Raw genomic sequence first — 22,766 nt, forward strand, 5'->3', positions numbered from 1 at the left:
AGAGTAGAATAGATGCAAGAGAGAATTAATGAGTTCACAGATAGAAACCTAGAAAATACCTCAGGAGAAAGAAGACAGAAAACTAAGACTTAAAAAAAAGAAAAAAATTCTACAAGAACTAACTGATTAATTTAGAGAGAGCAACATAAGCCAAATGAGTAAAACAGAAAGAGAAGAGAGGGAAAAGGGAATAGTCTACTCATAGAAATAATTAATGAGCCTTTCCCAAACCTATGGGAAGAGTTAGACATTAAAACATAAAAATAATAACAGAACAACTATCTCAAGCCTCCCCAAAAAACCTTCTCCAATATACATTATATTAAAATTGTCAAAAGTTAATAACAGAGAAAGAATTCTCAAGAGAGCTATAGAGGAAACATCATTATATTATTGTCATATTTTTTCAGTAGAAACCTTCAAAACCAGGAGAGAGTGGAAGGAATTATTCAAAATATTGAAATAGGTACCCTGGCTGGGAAACTCAGTTTGTTAGAACATCATCCTGATATGCCAAGGATGCAGGTTCAATTCCTGGTTAGGGTGCATACAAGAAGCAATCAATGAATGTATAAAATAAATGGAACAACAAATCAATCTCTCTCTTTCTCTATCTCTTCCTCTCCATCTCCCTCTCCCTCTCTCTCTCCTTTTGCCTCTCTCCCTACTTCTAAGGATCAATTTTAAAAGTTCTGGAAAGAAGGAAAGAACCACATTAGAATAATAGATGCAGGAAAGTTGTCCTTTAGATGTGAAGGAAAATAAGAGGTATTTCCAGACAAACAAAAGTGGAGAGACTTTGCCACCACAAGACTTGCATTAAAGAAATTTTGAGCAAGTATTTTTACTGGAAACTAAAAGACAAACTATACAAACCTCTGAGTAAGGTAATAAATCGAAGCAGGATAGTACAACTCTACTTCAAAATAGGATATTAAATAATTATAATAAAAATGTTGACTGGAAGAAAAACATTAAAAGTAACTATAATTATAGCAAAGTGGTAATAAATGCACAGCATAAAAGGGGATAATTTGTGACAACAAGAACATAAAAGGGAAAAAGTAAAAGGACTGTATATGTTCAGGTGAATGAAAATAAGATGTATTCAAAAGGACTATTGTAAGATATTTTACAGAAACTTAATGGTAAACAAAAAAATTAAAATCCAAAGATGAGATGCAAAACATAAAAAAAAGGGAAAACAAAGAAAAAAATCATGAATAACCCCCAAACTAAAATAGCAGACAGAAACATAGGAGTAAAGAAATAATAGAGATACAGAAAAAACAGAAAACAAAAGATAAATGGCTGCTATAAGTCTGGATATATCACTAATCATTCTAAATATAAATGGATGGACTTTACCAGTCAAAAGGCACAGAGTAGCAGGATAGTTTTAAAAAACAAGACCCAACTGTATGTTGCCTTCAGGAAATGTGTGTTAGCTCCAAAGAGATACATAGGCTCAAAGGGAAGGGGTGCAAGATGATACACCAAGCAAATGGCAGCCAGAAAAAAAGCAGGTGTAGCTTTACTTATGTCAGTGAAAATGGATTTCAAGTAAAAAAAAAAAGGTAACAGAGAAAAAAGATGGACATTTTATAAGGATTTAGGGGACAATCCATCAAGAAGACACAGTACTTATAATATGTATGCACATGACTTAGGATCACCAAAATATATAAAGCAATTATTAACAGACTTAATGAGAAAACCTGACAAAAATAATAGTGTAGTAGGAAACTTGAATATCTACTTTACAGCAATGAATAGATCAAGCAGACATAAAATCAATAAGGAAATATCAGCCTTGACTGACACGTTAGACCACATAGATTTAATTTCTATTAATAGAAAAGTCTATCCCAAAATGACAAAGTAAACATTCTTTTCAAGTGCACATGGAATGTGCATGGAATTTCAGTCTGTTCTCAAGGACAGCCTAAAAATATATTAACTAATTAATTATATGAAACATGCAAAAATATTTAACATCAATCTTAATTTTTTAAGTCTTCCAAAAATATGAAGGAGAAGGGAATACTTTCTAACTTATTTTATGAGGCCAAATTACCCTAATGTCAAAAACAGGAAAGGGCATAACAAAAAGAAAGTTATAGGACAATATATTCGATTAACACAGATGCAAAAATCCTAAACAAAACACTAGCAAATCAAATATACCAACATATTAGACAGATCATACATCACGATCAATTGGAATTAATTCCAGGAATACAAGGATGGTCCAACATCTGGAAGTCAATGTGATAGAGAATGTTAACAAAATAAAAAATAAAAATCATATGATCATATCAGTGATGCAAAAAGAAAAGCATTTAATGAAATACAGCAACCAGAAAATGGGCATGGAATAAAATTACGTCAACATAATAAAGACCACATATAAAAACTCTCCAGTAACATCTTACTCAATGGAAAAAATAAAAATAAAAGCTTTTTTTCTAAGATCAGGAACAAAAGAAGGATGACCACTTTTGCCTCTGTTATTTAACATAGTACTAGAAGTCACCCAACCTGAGCAATTAGTCAAGAAAAATAAGAGGGATCAAAATTGGTAAGAAAAGGGTAAAACTGTCACTATTATCAGATGATATGATTGTATGTATAGAAAACCCTAAAGACTCTCCACCAAAAGAAATATACACAATTAACAAATAAAGTTGCAAAATATAAAATAAATATATAAAAATATGCTAAAATCAATATATAAAAATATGCCACATTTCTATATACTAATAACAACATATCAAAAAGAGAAAAAAAGAAACAATCTCATTTACAATTGCCACAAAAAGAATAAAATATTTAGGAATAAATTTCACGAAGGAGGTCATGGACCTTTACAATGAAACTATGAGAGGTTATCAAAGAGAATTAAAGAATATATTAAAAAGGAGATATTCTGTACTCATGATGGGAAGAGTTCTCATTAATTATTTTTATCCTCACCTGGGGACATTTATTCATTGCTTCCTTAGAGAGGGGGAAAGGGAGAGGAAGGGAGAGAGAGAAATATCCAGGCAAGAGAGAAGCATCCATTGGTTAAACACCTGGACTAGGGTGATAAGTGTTCAGACCAGGAATCAAACCTTCAATCTTTCAGTTAAGGGGAGATATTCCAACCAACTGAGCCACACAAGCCAGGCCAAATTAACATTTCTTAAATGTCCATGCTATCTAAAGTAATCTACATATTCAATAAATGCAAACTCTATTTAAAAAAAAGAAACAGCAATTTTTACAGAAATGGAACAAACATTCCTCAGTTTTGTTTGGAACCACAAAAGACCCTGAATAGCCAAAGCAATTTCAAATAAAAAGAACAAATAAAGAGGTATCGCAATCCCTGATTTTGAACTATACTACAAACTCACATCAAAACATCATGGTATTAGCTGAAAAACAGACACACAGACCAATGGAACAGATTTAAGAGCTTGAAAATTAACTCACAAATACAGGATGGGGCAAAAGTAGGTTTAGAGTTCATATGGAAAATATTACAAAAATAATATAATAATAAACTGTTTTTCATAAAAGTATATACCTACTTTTTTCCCCACCTTGTATATGCACAACTAATTTTTGACAAAAAAAGAGAAGAGTATACAATGAAGAAAGAAAAGTCCCTTCAGTAAATGGTGTTGGAATTACTGAACACCACATACAAAAGAATGAAACTAGACTAGTATCTTTAATTCAAAATGTAATAAAAACTTCAATAGGAGACCTGAAGCAATAAAATATATATTGTGTAACACATATATAGGCACTAGAATTAAGGTTGAACTCAGAGTGGTTTTTGTGAACTTAACCCCAAAGACAAGGAAAGTAGAAGAAAAATAAATAAATAAATGGGATAAAATCAAACAAAAAGATTCTGCACAGAAAAAAAAAAAATCAACAACAAAAGGGTAAGCAACAAAATGGGAGAAGATATTTGAAAATGATACCTTCAATTATGGGCAAATTATCAAACTATATAAAGAACTCATACAGCTCTGGCTGGTGTGGCTCAGTGGATTGAGTGCAGGCTGGGAACCAAAGGGTAGCCAGTTAGATTCCCAGTCAGGGCACATGCCTGTGTTGTGGGCCAAGCCCCTAATAAAGGTTATGCAAAGGGGAATCACACATTGATGTTTCTCTCCTTCTCTTTTTTGTTCCCTTCCCCCACCTCTAAAAACAAATAAATAAAATCTAAAAAAAAAAAAAAAAAAAAAGAACTCATACAACCCAACAACAAAAAGCAATTTGATTTTGTAGAAATAGGCAAAGGGCTTGAATAGACATTTTTCTATGAAAGACATACAGATGGCCAATAAACATATGAAATGATATTCAACATCACTACTTATTATGGAAATGAAAATCAAAACCACAATGAGATATCACTTCCCACCCCTAAGCTCTTTCCAAAAAGAAAAGAAATGTCAAGTTGTTAGAGAGGATGTGGAGTAAAGGGAACCCTCATGCATCATTGGTGGGAATGTAAACTAGTATGGCCACTATGGAAAAAGTATAAATATTTCTCAGAAAAATGAAGAACAGAACTACTGTATTACCCTGCAACTTTTCTTACGGGTATTTACTAAAAATATAATTAAAAAAAAACTTGTTGGTAAAAGTATGTATCTTTATGTTCATTGCAGCATTATTTATAGTAGGAAAACATTGAAACAAATTAAGTGACTAGCAAAAGATGATTAGATAAAGAAGATATGGTACATATTTACAATGGAATATTAATCAGCCATAAAAAGAGAAAAGATTGCCATTTTTGACAACAGGAATGAATATTGAGCTTATAATGCCAAATGAAATGTCAGATAAAAAACCTAGAAAACATAGCATTTTGCTCATTTTGGATTATAAAACAAAAAGTAATAGGAATGTGGGTGGGAGGGGGTATGCACAGAAGAGGGGAATAAAAGGGGGAAAATGGGACAACTGTAAAAGCATAATCAATAAAATATATTTAAAAATAAATAAATAAAACAAAAAGTAATAAAGGAAATAACAAAACAAACAATAACAAACTCATAGGTACAGACAGCAGAATGGAGGTAAGAGAGAAAAGAGGGTGGGGGTTAAAGTGAATAAAGGGGTCAAACACATGGTTAGAAGAGAACTAGACTTTCGGTGAGGAACATTTAATAGAGTACACAAACATCAAATCATAACTTTATACACCTGAAAAATATATAATGTTCTGTGGTTTTATTATTTTAACTATTGTGGTCAGATTTTGTTTCAGGGTTACATTGACTTCACATAAAGTGAAGTTTTCCTTCTCTCTCTGCGCTCACAAAAGTAACCTCTTCCTCGAAATCTGAAATAATTCTGCTATGAGACATTCTTTGTTGTTACATAATAACTTTGTTGGTGCTTTGTTTTATTGTTAATTTGTTTTGACACAGTTTGGATTACTTTTTTTTTCCCAGAAAATAATGTCTTTCATACAGCTTTTCAAGCTTATAGGGTTGAGTACTTTATATATATGTAATAACTTCCCTGGGAACTTGAAAAGAAGAACTACCTGTACACAATAGTTTATATTTTTCATATCTTTAAAATTCTCTTGCCCTCTGAGTGGATTGAGTGCCAGCCTGCAAAACAAAGGGTTGCTGGTTCGATTCCTGGTCAGGGCACATGCCTAGATTGTGGACCATGACCCCATTTGGGGGTGCATGAGAGACAACCACATGTTGATGTTTCTCTCCCTCTCTTTCTCCCTCCCTTCCCCTAACTAAAAAATAAATAAAATAAAATCTTTAAAATATATATATATAATGTTAATAATTAATGTCACTCCTATAATTTAAATTTTAAAAAACTGGTGCTAGACCTTAGGAAATGCCCTGAATTACTCTTTGGTCCTTATATTGACCATTTGTACTTCTTCATATAGCAAACCATTTGGGACTTGCCCCATGCCTTCAAGTTTTGCTCAGAGTTTATTTTTTTCATTGAATTCTACCTTGACCATCCTAAAATTGTAGTACACAAATCTTCTCAACACACCTTATCCTTAGTTGTCCTGATGCATTGTTTTCATACCCTTATCCCTTTCCTAATACTAAATTATTTAATTATTATCTTTGCCCACTTTTCACAATTACAATGTACTCTTTTGAGGGCATCTTTTATTTTTTTATTTGTTTTTGTTTGTTTAATAATTTAGCCCAAGTGCCTAGAATAGTTCCTGAAATATTATAGATTTTCAGTAAACATTGCTAAAGGAATATATATATATATAATATTTATATACAATTTTATATACAAGTTCTGTCAGAAGGTATCTAGCCATGTAATATGAAAAATAGAGCCATTTATTGAAGAAGACAATATATAAGACACATTGTTCATAGGATAATGACACCTCAGTTCCCTTCAAAGTAGCCACTTTGGGACCTCATACACTTCTCCTAATCTCCATCAGCTGCTCTATTATATTTTCCTGAAACTCATTGATGGCATGAAATCTCTTCCTTTTCAAAGTTGATTCTCGTTTTGGGAAAAGCCAGAAGTCACAGGGTGCCAAATCTGGGCTGTAAGGGGGATGAGTCATCTGGGTAACTTGATGTTCCACCAAAAAAATACTGCGTGAGACGTGATGCATGAGTGGGTGCACTGTCATGATGAAGCTGCCAACCACCAGTTGCCCATAGGTGTGGCCTTCTGAATCATCTGAATAGTTTCCATGGAGGAATGTTCAAACTCAGCACAAAATTTCATGCAGATTCATTGCTCTACTTGCTCAGTTGTTTTGTATGCTATGGCCACACAGTACACAGGCTCAGTCAACAGTGCCTACCACCCCCACTGAGTAGTACAGTGAAGTTGTCATGGTTCACACAATAGGATTTTATTCCACTCTCCTTGGCTGCCAGGTTACATCAGTGTTCCACAGACCATTCCTGTTATACTAACAATGGCTGGACCTTTTCTGGACAGATTATATACATATATATTTAAAAGTTAATACTCATTTAAAATTACCAAAGTATAAGCAATCCTTCTGAACATCATATTTAAACATATAAACCTAGTATGTAACCTCCATTTTCAGGTTTATATAATTAATAGAAATCTATTTTTGAGTCTTGCCCTTGTTAATTTCTTTCTTTGCAAAGTTTAGTCTAGTAAAATCTGTTGAATCTTATTTTATGATTTGAAATACTTCTATAAATTTAAATTATTCATAAAATGATAATGTATCCAAAACCATAGGTGTAGACAACAGTGGAGGTGCGTAATAAATACAATTTTAAGCTGAATGGGGTTGAGTCTAGGTTCCCTTCAGAAATTTCTCTTTTGTTTCTGTTGAGCATAAAACAGGAACTGAATATGTGTTTATTTTTAAAAGTGAAGAGAAATATTTATTGGATCAATTATTCATGATTTACCACTTCAAGGTAGAATATTAATATTGTCTGAGAATGCTACTACATTGAAATTTTGGCTAGGCAGGATTTAATTTTTATGCAACTCCTGATTTAAAACATATAATGGATGAATAATTTATGTATATGAATTGTAGCAATTTTTCTTCATTACTTTCACTGCTGAATTCCTATGGAAGTTATTGAAGCAAGTAGGAAGAATCCTGACAATCTGGGATTTCCAATAATTTGTAGATTATGAGAAAACAATATGGAAAATACTCTGAAAAGCAGAAGAATCTCAGGGGTATGTAGTCGGGGGCAGAAAGCCTGAAGGAATATACTCATGCCAAAATTTCACTCTTCTTTCTGTCTAAAATGTTTCAAGCCATTCTATTAGCTTTTAAAGCTAGAATTACAGTTACAGATGTCTGTTAACCAGTATCATTTTTAAAGAATGGATGAAACTAGAGGGTATTATGCTAAATGAAATGAGCCAGGAAGTGAAAGAAAAATACCATATCATCTCACCTACAAGTGGAGCCTAATCAACAAAACAAACAAGCGAACAAAATAGAACCAGAGACATGGAAATAAAGAACAAACTGACAGTGACAAGAGAGGAGGTGGGATGGGACAATGGGGGAAAGAAACAGAAGGGTTGTCAAGGAAAATGTATAAAGGACTCATGGGCAAGGACAATGAGGGGAGGATTGAATGTGAAAGTGGTATGGGCAGGGCAGGGGAGAGCAATGGGAAAAAATGCGGACAAGTGTAATTGAACAACAATAAAAAATTAGAAAAAACAATTATTCTAAGTGGTGAAATCATTTTTCATAGTTTCAAATAGTTATAAATAATTAAACACTATTTCAAATGCATTGCTTTCTTTCTAAATCCTACCTCAGATAAATCACACTCAAGTGGACTAGAGGTTTGGTAGGTTTATTTAGATGATAAGGCTGTTTTAGGACTGAGGTAAGCTTAGGTGGCAACATAAGGGTAAAATATTGTGCATTTAAACATGTTAGCCCATGTTGGCTTTGTGTCCAAGAAAGGGAAGGAATTTCTCCACCTCCTCCTCCTTCTAGCACTGCCCAGGACTTTCCTCCATATTCTGGAATCCAAACTACATAGTAAAGTTCAAAGTCATAATGGGATATTTTGTATGCAAGCTAAACTAAGGTTGTAATCATGTTAATTACATCATTATTAATGGCATGAATTCTGAAAAAAACAATTTGTGCATAGCTTCTTGTGCAAAAGCTCTCTTACATGCTTCAGAAGGCCACACTTATGGGAAACTGGTGGTTGGCAGCTTCATCAGGACTACATAACCACTCATGCATCACGTCTCATGTGGTATTTTTTGGTGAAATATCAAATTACGCAGATGATTCAGCCCAGATTTGGCACACTGTGACTTCTGGCTTTTCCCAAAATGAAAATCAACTTTGAAAAGGAAGAGATTTTAGACTGTCAATGAATTTTAGGAAAGTACGATGGGGTAGCTGACGACAATTAGGAGAAGTGTGTGAGGTCCCAAGGTGCCTACTTTGAAGAGGCATCATTTTCCTGTGTAGAATGTTTCTTGTAACATATTTTCTTCTACAAATGTCTCTATTTTTCATCCTATATGGCTGGATACCTTCTGGACATACCTCATGTTTGTGTGTGTGTGTATGTGTGTGTGTAAATAATGTTCTTATATATGTCCCAGTTTATTTATTTAATTGTGATACATCCTTGATTTGGTAGGCATTTAATAATGTTTTATGATTCTGCCTTTGAACAATATCCTACTATGAAAACCCTTTCATAAAAGTGTTGGTTATAGATATATATGTATGTAGATATAGATATTTTTCTACTTACATCTGTGAGTATAAGAGAGGGAAGAAGGAGAAAAAATACATAACTATTTTTTAAGGAATTTTTTATCTCAAGTTCTGTGTCATCTGTTTTGTTATTTTAGGCATGCTCCCCTCTGAGTTGTGAAATACCTTCTCTTTCAGATGGAGTGCCCTTTACCTGGTGGATTGGTCGGTCAAAGGAAAGGCACCCTTACTGGGGAGGTGCTCCTCCTGGCGTTCAGCAATGTGAATGTGGCCTGGATGAGATTTGCCTGGACATTCAGCACTTTTGCAATTGTGACGCTGACAAGGATGAATGGTAATGGGATCATGACCTTTCTGCAGGTGTGGAGGAAACACGTTAATTGATGCATAACATTTCACCCAAGAGAAAAGGACAACGATGAGAAATTCAGTATAAACTAGGGCATCCTAGTGATTGTGGTAGTTTTTAACTTTGAAAATAGCCAATTTTAGTACTTTTAAGGCTATTACTGAGGTTTATAAAGCATATTGTCCCATCATCACCTCCTTATATTCTGAACATTCTATTTTAAACAAAATGACAAATTTAATATTTAGCTTTGTGATTTAGTCAATGTTTCTATAATGTATAGAATATAGGTTTTGAGAGAGTGAAAGAAGATAGGAATATGTAATTACATGGACGTTTTTTCATTCTCCCATTTTCCTACTGCTTTAGTCACCAACCAAACCTATTACTGCCAATGAAAATATAGCAAAGAAAAATGATGTTTGCCCAGACTGGTGTAGCCCAGTGGATTGAGTGCTGGCCTGAAAACCAAAGATTTGCTGGTTTGATTCCCAGTCAGGACACATGCCTGGATTGTGGGCCAGGTCCCCAGTAGGAGGCACAAAAAGGGCAACCACACATTGATGTTTCTCTCCCTCTCTTTCTCCCTCCCTTCCCCTCTCTAAAAATAAATAAAATCTTTAAAAATGAAAAAGAAAACTGATGTTTATTGAGCATCTATTTAATCCCACAACAACCTAATAATTCATTATAATTTTCTCATTATTCATCTTAAGTTGGAAGAATGTGGATTGCAGAGAAGTTACACAATGTTCCCAAGGTCCAAATATCTATTAAGGGGCAGATTCAGAATTTGCATGCAGGTATAGCTAGCTGAGGCCAAAATCTCTCTTACTCTGTCATACCAAGTTACTTTTGTCATATAGAGATTATTTTTCAGTTGTCACATCCATAATTCCTTTGTCCTCCAGGTGAACTGCTTCTTTTTCACTGTATTGATTATGAAAAAATACAGAGAACACTTCCAAACCCACTTTGATTTTGACTGAGTTTAAGGTACTCTTTGGTTTGGGCTTTGAATTTTGCTTGTTTCATCAAATACTACTCAATATAATTAGGAATTCCTATGTGAAGTGGCTTTCATCCCAGTTGAAATTTAAGTGCTTTGTCCTCACTGTTAACATGAATGTTTCAAATGAAATTTAAGGTCAGATCAAAACCTCAGTTCTGCAAGGAATGGACCAAACATTTTGTTTCAGTAGATTCCACTAGATGAACTACCTCTTCACAATGCTGTAGAGCTGCTAGGGCTCCAAGACAAGGTACCTGCGTGCCTTCTCCAAACCTAGAAATCTTAACATGGGTTAATTCACATGAAGTTGACTGGAGGTAGGATAGGCTTCTTTTTTCCTTGGGCCCCCACTTTTCCCTGCATTGACTTCTATCACAGTATCATGGATGCCTGCAAATAAACTATTACTTGTGTCTCTGTTAATACTTAGCCCCTCCAGATCTATTTTTGTACTGTAAAACTCAGTGGTAGGTAGCTGAATAGATGAATTTAGAAGACTTTGAGGAGAAATTATTACAAGATGGTACTGCAAGCTTGAGATCTTTGTGTGGAAGGGCTAGAGGGTTGTGTTGCCAAGAAAACATGTTCAAAATTCTCTGTAACCAGAATCTTAAATTTGTTCCTTTTTTTATTCTTTAGTTATCATTCAGTATGGATAACCTTAGAAAATCATAGATGTACAAGTAGCCTTGAATGGAAACACCTTTATTGTATTGTGTATAACTAGAGAGGTTGATATGGGAAGTAGAATATAAAGAATTTTTGAGAGATGGAACTGTTCTAATTACTTTTAACTCTCATTCCATGTTTGACTGAATTCTTGATCTTTGCTCACTGCTTCATTTCCAATGGTGAAGCCCTTTCACACTGATATAATCCTTTCCCTGCTGCCTTTGTGCCTTCCCTTCCTAGTTAACAGCTGCCCATGGCTGAGCTTGATTTACTGAACACTGAGAGCTGCGGTGGAGAATGATGTCACATCACTTGAAGATGAAAGATTAGACCTTCATGTTGAAGTGCCCCCACACTCTCTTCTCTAGGACTTTCCACTGATTATCGGTTCTACTCAGATTCAAGGCTCTTCCTTTGACTTTCCCACTAGTTCAATACCTTTGAACTCCTTGTATGTTGACTTAAATTCATCATCTAGGCTGTGCTTAGAAGTCTTCAAAATGTCTTTTCCCTAAACTCTGGGCCAATAAATACCTCTATTTATACAACATTTATTGCACATTTCACAACTCTTTCCATTTCCTTTAAAGCAATGGGAAACGTCCCATCATCTGCCACTTTGTGTGGCAAATAATCTCTGGTAGGACATCAACATTTAATTTTAGACATAGGTTTTGATCAACAACCAACCTACCAAGGGTCAAGAGAAATTCCATTTTTAAATATGCCTATCCTACCCATGGGATCCCAGAGGATATGTTGAGCATCTCAAGGCAAAACATAGGTGAGATCTGGAAGTTCATTCTATCATTGTGATGAGGAGACAGAGGCAGAGATTCTGATTTAACTCTTCTGGATTTTATTCATTGCCCTTGGACTACTCATTGTCTGTCATAAATTAGTCTAGAAAATAATGTGTTACAAAAGCAATTGTATGTCACATATTTACTGAGTGCCTGCTCTGAGACAGTTCAAGCAGTTCTCTGTGCAGAAAAATTCAGGCATTATAATCTCTGCCCTTGAGGAAGTTGTTGCATAGTAGAAAATAAAAAGCTAGTTAGCAATAAATGGCCCAGTGTGATGAATTTGGTAATAAAAGAAGCATAGCTGTGCCCATACCTAGGGTGGACATGGTCTGAGACTGTTAGATTTTAAGGAAAAGTGGTAGTTAAGTTTTGAAGAACCAGAAGTTGATTAAAGTTTGTTTAGTACAGGTAGGTGGAAAGTCCATGTGTTCAGACAGGGAAATGTGAAATAATATAAAAATTATTACTTTCCCAAAACATCAGCATACTGATGTGGTTGTTGCATAGTTCTCATTTGGGGAACTTACAAGAGATGAAGGCAGGGCAGAGAGTTGAATCCAGATTATGAGGCTTCCTGTATGTGAAATAACATTAAGATGGGTTTGTAACAAAGATTACAAACATAGACTATACATTCAGACATGAAACATGTCAGAGCCTCTAGAAATGCATTAATTTTCTTATATCTACTCAACTCTATTATTTATTGCAGAAAGAAAAGTGCAAAAACTGACATAATTGTGAAATAATAAAACATATTACTTAGCATTTTTTCAACCTTATTCTTGGATAACATGTGGTCAAACTGGTTTTCCACTTATTTTGAATTTTTGTTTCAGACAATCATGCCCCGTTAAGTATTACTGGTGTTCTGCATGCTCCCAAGAAACATCAAATATATTTCCCTGGTAAAAGTTTCTCAAGTTCCTTCTCTTGGTAGTTAATCAGAAAACTGATTCGGGCTGCTATAGTATCTAGTACAATAGATAGAAGTTTAATATATTACAAGTCCTAGATAATGTTGTTATATAAAAGTGTTATCTATCATATACTGAAATGTTCTTATTTAACCTAATATATCTCATGTCTCATATAATAACCCCAACTCTTGAGGTTTCTTTATTATATCCTTTCCCCAGAAAAGAACACTGAGGGTCTGAGCTGAAAAGTGGCTTGGTTAAGGTCACATGACTGAAAGGGTAGAGTTGGGTTCCAGCTGAATTCAAGGATTTCTTGCTGAGTACATACATCAAAGGAGCTGCTAAGTTGGGATTTTGAGTCATGGCTATTAAGGATGCCAGAGAGACATCTCCCAGGGGCTCTCAAGTCACCTGATGGAAGCCTGTGTCTTTCTTTTTGCTATTGTAATGAATAACAGTTTCATAATCAATGATTGTTTGCCTCTTTGATTTAATGATTCAAACTATAGTAATTCTCCCCCTATCCAGTAATTCTTTTTTTAAAAAAGATTTTATTTATTTAGGAGTTCTGGCCAAGATGGAGGCATAGGTAGAAACCCTTCGCTTCCTCGCACAACCAAAAGAAGGATAACAACCAATCTAAAATCGATAAACAACCAGAAGCGCCAGAAAATCAAACTGCATGGAACTCCAACAGCAAATGCATTAAAGAAAAAATCAATCAGAAAAACCAAAGGCAGTGGACTGCGTGGGGCTGGCCGGGGGAGAAAAACCACAGTGAGCGGACCTTGGGGGCAGGGCTGGCTGCGGCAAGGCAGCAGGCTTCAAGGGCTGCAAGGGCTGCTCTGGCAGGGCTGACTTATGGGGAAACAGACTCAGAGTTGATAAGGCGGTTGCTACATTGGGAGAAACTCCCAGTCTCACACAAGGGTCCAGTGGAAAGTGTGGTAGGACAAGCAAGGGAGCTGCATTGTTCCCTGTATGGCACCTCCCCCACAGGCAGCACCCCAGCACAGCCAAGAAGGTTAAGAAATATGGCCCAAATGAAAGAACAGAGCATAACCTCAGAAAAAGAGCTAAACGATGAGGACATAGGCAACCTATCTGATGGAGACTTTAAAGCCCTGGTAATAAAAATGCTCATAAATCTGAGCTTGGTTGAAAAATGAAAAAAAAAAAAGCAAAACAAATGAAAGGTATTCAAAATGAAATAAATCAAAATATTCAGGGAACCAACAGTGACAGGAAGGAAACCAGGACTCAAAGCAATGATTTGGAACAAAAGAAAAAAAAAATCCAATGGGAACAGAATGAAGAAACAAGAATTCAAAAAAGTGAAGAGAGTCTTACAAACTTCTGGGAAAATGTGAAATGCTCCAATATCTGATTATAGGGGTGCCAGAAGAAGAACAACAGCAAGAAATTGAAAACTTATTTGAACAAATAATGTAGGAAAACTTCCCCAATCTGGTGAAGGAAATAAACTTCCAGGAAGCCCAGAGAGTCCCAAAGAAGTTGGACCCAAAGAGGAACATACCAAGGCACATCATCATTAAGTTACCCAAGATTAAATATAAAGAGAAAATCCTAAAAGAAGCAAGAGGAAAGGAGACAGTTACCTACAAAGGAGTTCCCATACAACTATCAGCTGATTTCTCAAAACAAACCTTGCAGAAAAGAAGGGGATGGAAAGAAGTATTTGAAGTCATGAAAGGCAAGGACATACAACTAAGAATACTGTATCCAGTAAAACTTTCATTTAGAATGGAAGGGCAGATAAAGTGCTTCCCAGATAAGGTCAAGTTAAAGGAGTTCATCATCACCAAGCCATTATTATATGAAATGTTAAAGGGACTTATCTAAGAAAAAGAAGATCAAAAGTATGAACAGCAAAATGACAACAAACTCACAACTATCAACAAATGAACCTAAAAAAAAAGGAAAACAATGAAACCAAAAACTAAGCAAACAACTAGGACAGGAACAGAATCAGAGAAATGGACATCACATGGAGGGATTTCAGTGTGGAGTGGGAAGGGAGGAATAGGGAGGAAAGATATAGGGAAGAAGAAGCATAATTAGTAGTCATAAAATAGATGGGGAGAGATAAAAATGGTATAGGAAACAGAGGACTCAAAGAACTTATATGTACAACCCATGGACATGAACTAAGTGGGGGGGATGCTGGAGGGTTGGGGGGCCAGGGTAGAGGGTGGATAAAGGGAAAAAAATTGGAAAAACTGTAATAGCATAGTCAATAAAAATATTTTTTAAAAACTTTATTTATTTATTTTTAGAGAGAGGGGAAGGGAAGGAGAAAGAGAGGGAGAGAAACATCAATGTGTGGTTGCCTGTCATGTGCCCACAAATGGGGACCCAGCCTGCAATCCAGGTATGTGCCCTGACTTGGAATCGAACCAGTGACCTTTTGGTTCACAGGCCTGTGCTCAATTCACTGATATACCAGCCAGGGCCCTGACTGGTACTTTCTGATCCAGCTACTTCAAACTGGTGGACATCTTGGAGTAGGAAAGAAAACTGGTGATAGATTCAACCTAGAGACAGTACAGGAGAGTGATGGACTATGTGAAAAGCAGGAAATCAGACATTCATGTAAAGGGATACAATGGATGCTTGAGGATGGATATAATGAATAAATATTACAAGGATACAGAGGATGGCTGTCCAGGTTTGCAAAGATGTTTGTACAGAGATATAGGGGATGGTTATACAGGGATACAAAATATTGTTGTGCAGAGATAGAGTGAGTAGTTGTACAAGGGTACAGGAGATGGTTGCAGTGGGATACAAAGGATGGTCATACAGGGATACAAAGGATGTTGGGGTGACAAGTTGGAGGGGCGGGTAGATGGTCTAAAGTGTGACTCCTGGTGGTGGCAAATGGGCCAAATAAGGAGTTTTCTCATCTAAATATCCAGGTAGTACTAAAGTGAAGCCCTCTTGCTTAACAGGCAACTTTCTTTTATTTATTTATAAGAATACACAGACACAATTATTTGAAATTCAGTAACTTAGTGCTTTGCCCTTTGCTTTTCCTGAACCTTTGTAAAAAGTGTATGGAACAAAATACAAAGATAAATGGTATAAGTCTTAAATTCCACTATAGGGTTTAAACATTTTGCCGCAGATGACTTTTCTCCTGGCTGTCAAAGCGTAATTAGAAGTGATCCTAAGTTTCTTAAGCTCTCTTTCTATAAATTTGCCTTCCACATTTATTATTGGCATATACAAGTCTAATTCAGTCCCAGGACCTTGACCTCCACAAAGGTCCTTTATTCCTTTCCCATGGAATTTAATGAGACAGTTGCCTTTAGGAGGATAATGCTGGGTATATCCAAGGGGGTTAGGGCTGTGCTGTTTCCTAACCTAAGGTTTTCATTGATTTCTCAGACTTCCTTTGATTTCCTCAAGACCACTACTGCTGAGATTTGCAGACTCAGTTGCAGTAAGGGTGCCTCATATTTGGTAATATAATAGATGGGGTAAGAATCCTGAGTCCTGAGAGAAAGGAAAAGGATCACCTCAGGATACACTAAGGCTCTCTCTCATTAAAACAATAGTATACAAACTCTGCTTGTTGAATTTTACTATTTTTAATTCTGTTTATGAGCTATGCCATTGCTTATTGAGTTTAGAAGTGCCTTTGCCCCAAGCAGGCAGAAATTATGAGGGTTTATCTGGGTGTTTACTAACTTAGTCCCTGAATTTCCACATGCACCTAGCATAATATACAGGGCCAGTTCCTTTTGTTGGAGAAAAGTATGTTTGGCACATGGTAGGTCCTTCATGCTTTAACTGTTGAGTGAATCAGTTAACAAATAATTAATGGAGTTATTTCTTTTCTCCCCATCTTATCTTACGGACCAAATACTCCCTTTACTTGGTAGTTACATTTGGCTATTTTATTCATTAAATTTTCACTCAAAGTATGTATCCTGAAACAACATAATACTGGCTTGTTTACACTAATGATCCCATCACTGGAATTCTGATTGTTTTTAGACAGGATGTTTGTGGTGTATCTGAAAACAGAGAATAAAAGGCATCACACATATAAGAGAAAAGAAGAAACAATAGAAAAATGGGAAATAGGAACTTATAACCAGAGTTTGATAATTCAAAACCAACATATCACATTATTATTTTATAGAATTGGAGATTGTGTTAAATAGTTGATATTTTGCCAAGGACATCATTATGGAGTTTGTTTATTTTTTTTGTTTTATATTTAATGATGCCACCATTCTATCATCTATGAGGAAAGTAATGAATATAAACAATATATGACATGTTGTTTTTAGGAAACAAAACATAGCTATGAAATACTCATTAAGCTGATAGGAAACAAAGATATAGACTGAGGCTGCTGTTGTATATTTTACCATTCCTTTATGATAAACTTTTTATTTGTGATTTTTCACCATTAAAAAAAAGTGCAATGAACATTTTTGAATTGTGAGTTATACTTTTTCTACTTTTAAATATCCTTATTTCTATTGCATGGGTTCCTTATTTAGAGTTTTTAAATTACCCATTTTTCTCTTTTGATGGATGTGGCCAAATTGCTGAAGGGACTTAGGACTTTATACAGATCAGAAAGGAGTAAGTTCAGAACTGGTTTCCCTGACTCTGGGGTGAAATGATCTCCCAAAGGGATGTACAGAACTCACTAGAGGCAAAACAGGGCCACACAGGAGGACATTAGGCACAACCTCTTTTTTGTCAGAACTTGCTGGAACACTTAGCCAGGTGTGGACAGCTCTGACAGAACCCAGGTGATGTTCCTCAGTTTTTATCTGTGTGTGTGTCATTTCTACTGTGCCTGGTGCTGCTTCCTAGGTCCATGGCAACACTCTGGCACTCTGGGGTAACTGCAAATCAGTGTCAGGGTCTCTGTATTTCTTTCAAAGCATAGAACCTTTATCATTAAGAAGGAGAAAGAGAAGGAAGAGGAGCAAGAACAAGAGGAAAGGGGGGGAAATGGTTTTGTCTTCTTTGCAAATATGCTGTATAGGTTTTTAGTGAAAACATTATGAAATAGCACATTTAGAACTTACACAATTGAATTCACATTTGGAACTCACATCTACTTTTGCTGGCAGCACCCTCATTTTCTGGATGTAAGATGTGATTTACTTTTAAATAATATTTTATTATGTAATGGGATGATCAAACCTGGATTTGTCATGTATGACCTATAGCTTGTAAATCACTTAGCTACTCTGAGCTTCAGGTTTCTCTTCTATAAAAAATACATGAAATAAAATAAAATAAAATATTAAAAAGATTATCTGGGGAGTACTGGCTGAGTTAACAATAACTTGTACATATAGCTGGTGTGCCAAGTATTTGATTCTCAAAAATGTTTTAGTAATCATTTCTATTATTCTTTTTATTTTCACACTATCTTAAATAAACTCTAAAAGGCAATATTTACTTATAGAAGTTAAACTAGTTTCTAAGAAATGTATATACACATATATACAATAACATAAGATCATTAAATAGCATACCAGAACAGTAAAATATATCATTCAGCCAATAAATTGTGGGTGAAATGACAAAAGAACACTCTCCCAAAAATGGGGTTGTCCTCTGAAAGTTAGGTAGTGAAAATAATCGTGCACTGGATGGGTCTACCTGAAGCAGAAATGAGCCAGGAGATTACTTGTAAATGTGTAACCAAAGAGTTTGTGAACAACCAGAGCTCCTGTCAGTGTGACCCTGTGTAACCTCGGGGAACATAGGCCTGGAAAATGACTGCAAATTAGTGAACTGAAACCTAATCAATTGACTTGCATCTTGTGTGAATGGAATGGGGATGGTCAGACTGAGACCCAAGAAGATAGCTCAAGGACTCAGGGCCTGTTTTGTTACCCCAGAAGTGCCCTGAGAAAATGGAGACTAAATGTGGGAAATAACAGCTTTCATTCAAATTCATGGAACAGTCCCTCTCTATAGGAGTGAGACTAGGCCTAGAGAACAGGTGAGCATGGTGGGTTCAACAAAGGCTTTGCTATTCAAACACTGGCCTCTCTACTTGCAAATGATGCATCCTGAGACGTTTGGTCACCTCTCTGAACCTCAGTTTTTTGTCCTGTCTAAGTCAGGTACTGATTATAACATCATCACAGGGTTGAGGATTAAATAAAATAAGGTGTAAAACTCTACTTTGATGTTCACAAGGCCAGGGAAAGCCAACAGGCAACTCCTATGCCCAGTTCCAGTCATGTGGGTACTTAGTTGAATCACAAAGCCATCAGTATTCTAAAATCAGTGCCTCTAACTTATGGATCATTTTTTAAAAAAGAAGTTTTCTCTGTGAAATGCAATTGTGGTTTTAATAGTATTTTATTGTTCATTCTATTATGTTGAATATTTTGGAATTCAGAGTCTACCTGTAAGAAATGGAGACCTCTTTAAAGGTTTTAAGCTACCAAGAATGAATTCTGGTTTACATTTGTAAGTATGTTTCCAGGAGCAGTGTGGAGAAGAATGAAAGAAAGGAAGCAAACATAGAGATTAAAAGCAGGGATCCAGGTTAGGTAACCAGGTCAAGGCCCAGGATGGGACTCCAAGGCCTCCAAATAACCTAGACCAAAGAATTGAACAACTCAACATCAGAAAAATAATCCAGTTTTTAAAATAAACAAAAAACCTGAATAGATACATCTCCAAAGAGGATATATAAGTGAAAAATAGTCATATGAAAAGGTGTTCAATGTCACTAATCATCAGAAAAATGCAAATTAAAATCACAATAAGGTATCACCTCCAACCTGTCATAATGGCTGGCTACCATCAATAAATCCACAAATGACAGGTGTTGGTGAGGATGTAAAGAAAAAGGAACCCTCACGCACTATTGGTGGGAATGCAGATTGTTGCAACCATTATGAAAACATTATGGAGTTTTCTCAAAAAATTAAAAATGAAACTACCTTATGAGCCAACAATTGCACTTCTGGAAATACATTCGAAGACACCTGAAACACTGACTCATGGGACTATATGTACCCCTATGTTCATTGTAGCTCTATTTACAACAGCCAAGATTTGCAAGCAGCCCAAGTGTTCATCAGTAGATGAGTGGGTGACAAAATAAAATACTGTTCATCCATAAAATATAAGGAAATCTTACCTTTCATGACATCATGGATGAACCTAGAAGATATTATACTAAGTGAAATAAGCCAGTCAGAGAAAGACAAATATCATATTCTTTTACTTATATGTGGAATCTAATAGACAAAATAAACAAACTAGAAACAGACTCAGATATATAGTGTCAGAGGGGAGGGGGCTGAAGTCTTTGGTGAAATAGGAAAAGGGATTAGGGAAGAAAATAGATACAGACAACAGTATGGTGATTAGTAGAGGGAACGGGGGCATCAGAGAGATCGAAGAAGGTAAACAGGGTATGAATGGTGATGGAAGGAGACTTAAATTTGGATAGAGAACACACAATGCAATATACATATTATATATATATAGGATTGTACACTTAAAATCTATATATTGGGTTGATCAAAAAGTTTGTTTTTTTCTGTAAGAGGGATCTAGTAGCTCTTAGTTGTCTTGAACTTCATTCAACACAATTTTGTTAGATTGTATTATGACAGCTGTCATATAACTGTGCATTTAAAAAACATAGAAATTGGTGAATCTTTGTGTAGTCATTTTATTATTGAAGATGGAAGAAAATACACCACATTTTTGGCATATTATGCTTTATTATTTTGAAGAAGGTAAAAATGCACTGAAATGCTAAAAAAGATTAGTGCTGCCACTGATCAATAGTGGTTTGCAAAATTTTGTGCTAAAGATTTCTTGCTGGATGATGCTCCATGGTCAGATAGACCAGTTGAAGTTGATAGTGATCAATTCAAGACATTAATGGAGAACAATCAAATATCTTACCATACCAGAGATAGCCAAATACTCAAAATATCCAAATCAATAACTGGTGAAAATGAAAAATATGTCTTTCATTTTACGGAAAAAACTAAATGGAGTTTTTGGCCAACCCAATAATTTTATTAAGCAATGTAACACCAATAAATTCATTAAAATATAAAAACTAAGGCTAAGTGGATGAAATAGGGCAGTTGAAATGAGAGACATAAAGAAGGTGAGATAGTGGAAGCTGTTAATCAAGAATAACCGAGGATGTGAGGAAAATAGAAGAGATAAAGACCTATATGGGTATGGACTGAGCAACTGGGGTCATGGACACAGGTCATTGACAGAATTGAGTAACACAGACAAATAGAAAAGCCAGTCAGTTCCTGGAAAACATAGCAAGTGGAGGAGGTTTGGGCATGTAAGTTAGAGATGGGTACTTTTGACATGTAAAGGAGAGACTTAGTAGCCAATTGAATGATACATATTCATAAAGGGAAAAAAGTGTGTGTAACAACAACAAAAAAGACAACATTCAGAAATGTTGCGACAAAATTAGAGGCTGCCATATTGCAATGTAATTCAATGAGAAGTTTCCATGGAGTGGAGGGAGAAAGGGCTGATTGTGGTACTTTAAGGAGGAAAGGGAAAGGGAGTTGATGAGATAGGAGAAAAAATGCCATCAATTTCCTGAGGAAATTTCAAGGCACTACTGAACACTGCCTTCTTCCCTATTGAGAATAGGTTAATCAATTTTGCCTCCAAAATCTTCATTTGTGGTAGTATTTTTTAACCAAACGTATACTCATAAAATCTTGAGAACCATTTTAATTTCTTAGTAAAAAGTAACATTAGGTAAACTTTGGTTGTATTTATGTGACTTAATTTTGCATTCTCACATCTACTTGAATTGAGCCCTACAGTTTAAAGTTTCTAGAATATTTATAAAGGAAATACAGTTTCTGAAAATTTTAAATATTTGCCAGAATGGCTTTGTTTTGCTACAATCTGAAAATAAGACTCCACCTATGATCTTGCCAGGGTGGAGCACAGCTGAATAGATATCTCCAGGGATGGACTTGTACAATATATGTGACCACAGTATATGCTTGCACTTGAATTTTTGGACAACCAAATGACTCTTTAGCTTATTTTGAGCTTCTTGTCATTTAATCCCCTGAGTCACTTTTCTCTGAAAATCCTCAGAAAGAAGACAAAAGGGAAATAATTGCCTACACCAAAGTTAGTATAGAGTTATTGGCAAGCATCAAAGTGGTGCTTTAGACTTGCAGAGTTGCCTTTGGGCATGTTACCAGCTTTCCCTTGAAGGCACAGGCCATAGAGTGCATTGTTTCACCTGCTCAAAGGAAGGGTGTGCAGAGTGTCTTGAGACTAATCTACTCTGATTCGCCGAAGGGCTTCAAAGGAAGCAGAAGTCTCGAGTTCTTTGCATAGTGTTCTATGTTTTCCTATCTTATTCATAAGGTTTTATTTTTTATCTCTAAATGAAAGAGAGAAGATGTAAAAAAGAAAGAGAAAAACTCTTTGTTAGACTCAGTCACCAAATGACTCTACTAAAATAAAAGCTTAAAAAGCAACAGTTAACTAAAATTAGTTGGTGAAAGCAAATGGGAGCATGTCACTTTTAACCAGACTTTTCTGATACACTAGCAGGGGCGTCCAACCTTTTGGCATCTCTGGGACACACTGGAAGAAGAAGAGCTGTATTGGGCCATACATTAAATACATTGTTTCACGTAATGACAATAAAAAAATCTCATAATATTTTAAGTAAATTTACAATTTTGTGTTGGGCCACATACAAAGTCATCCTGGG

At 35.5% G+C, this 22,766-nt stretch overlaps 1 protein-coding gene across 3 annotated transcripts in view; it reads left to right on the plus strand.

Moving 5' to 3' along the window:
- CNTNAP5 (contactin associated protein family member 5) overlaps positions 1-22,766 on the plus strand; it is a 981,662-nt gene that overhangs the window by 781,775 nt on the left and 177,121 nt on the right. For all 3 annotated transcript variants that reach the window (XM_045203156.2, XM_053918555.1, XM_053918556.1), the window contains one exon: positions 9,425-9,581. In XM_045203156.2, coding sequence (XP_045059091.2) covers positions 9,425-9,581 — 157 coding nt within the window. The remainder of the gene's footprint in view (positions 1-9,424; positions 9,582-22,766) is intronic.

Source organism: Desmodus rotundus, chromosome 2 (genome assembly GCF_022682495.2).
Source record: "Desmodus rotundus isolate HL8 chromosome 2, HLdesRot8A.1, whole genome shotgun sequence".
NCBI lineage: Eukaryota > Metazoa > Chordata > Mammalia > Chiroptera > Phyllostomidae > Desmodus > Desmodus rotundus.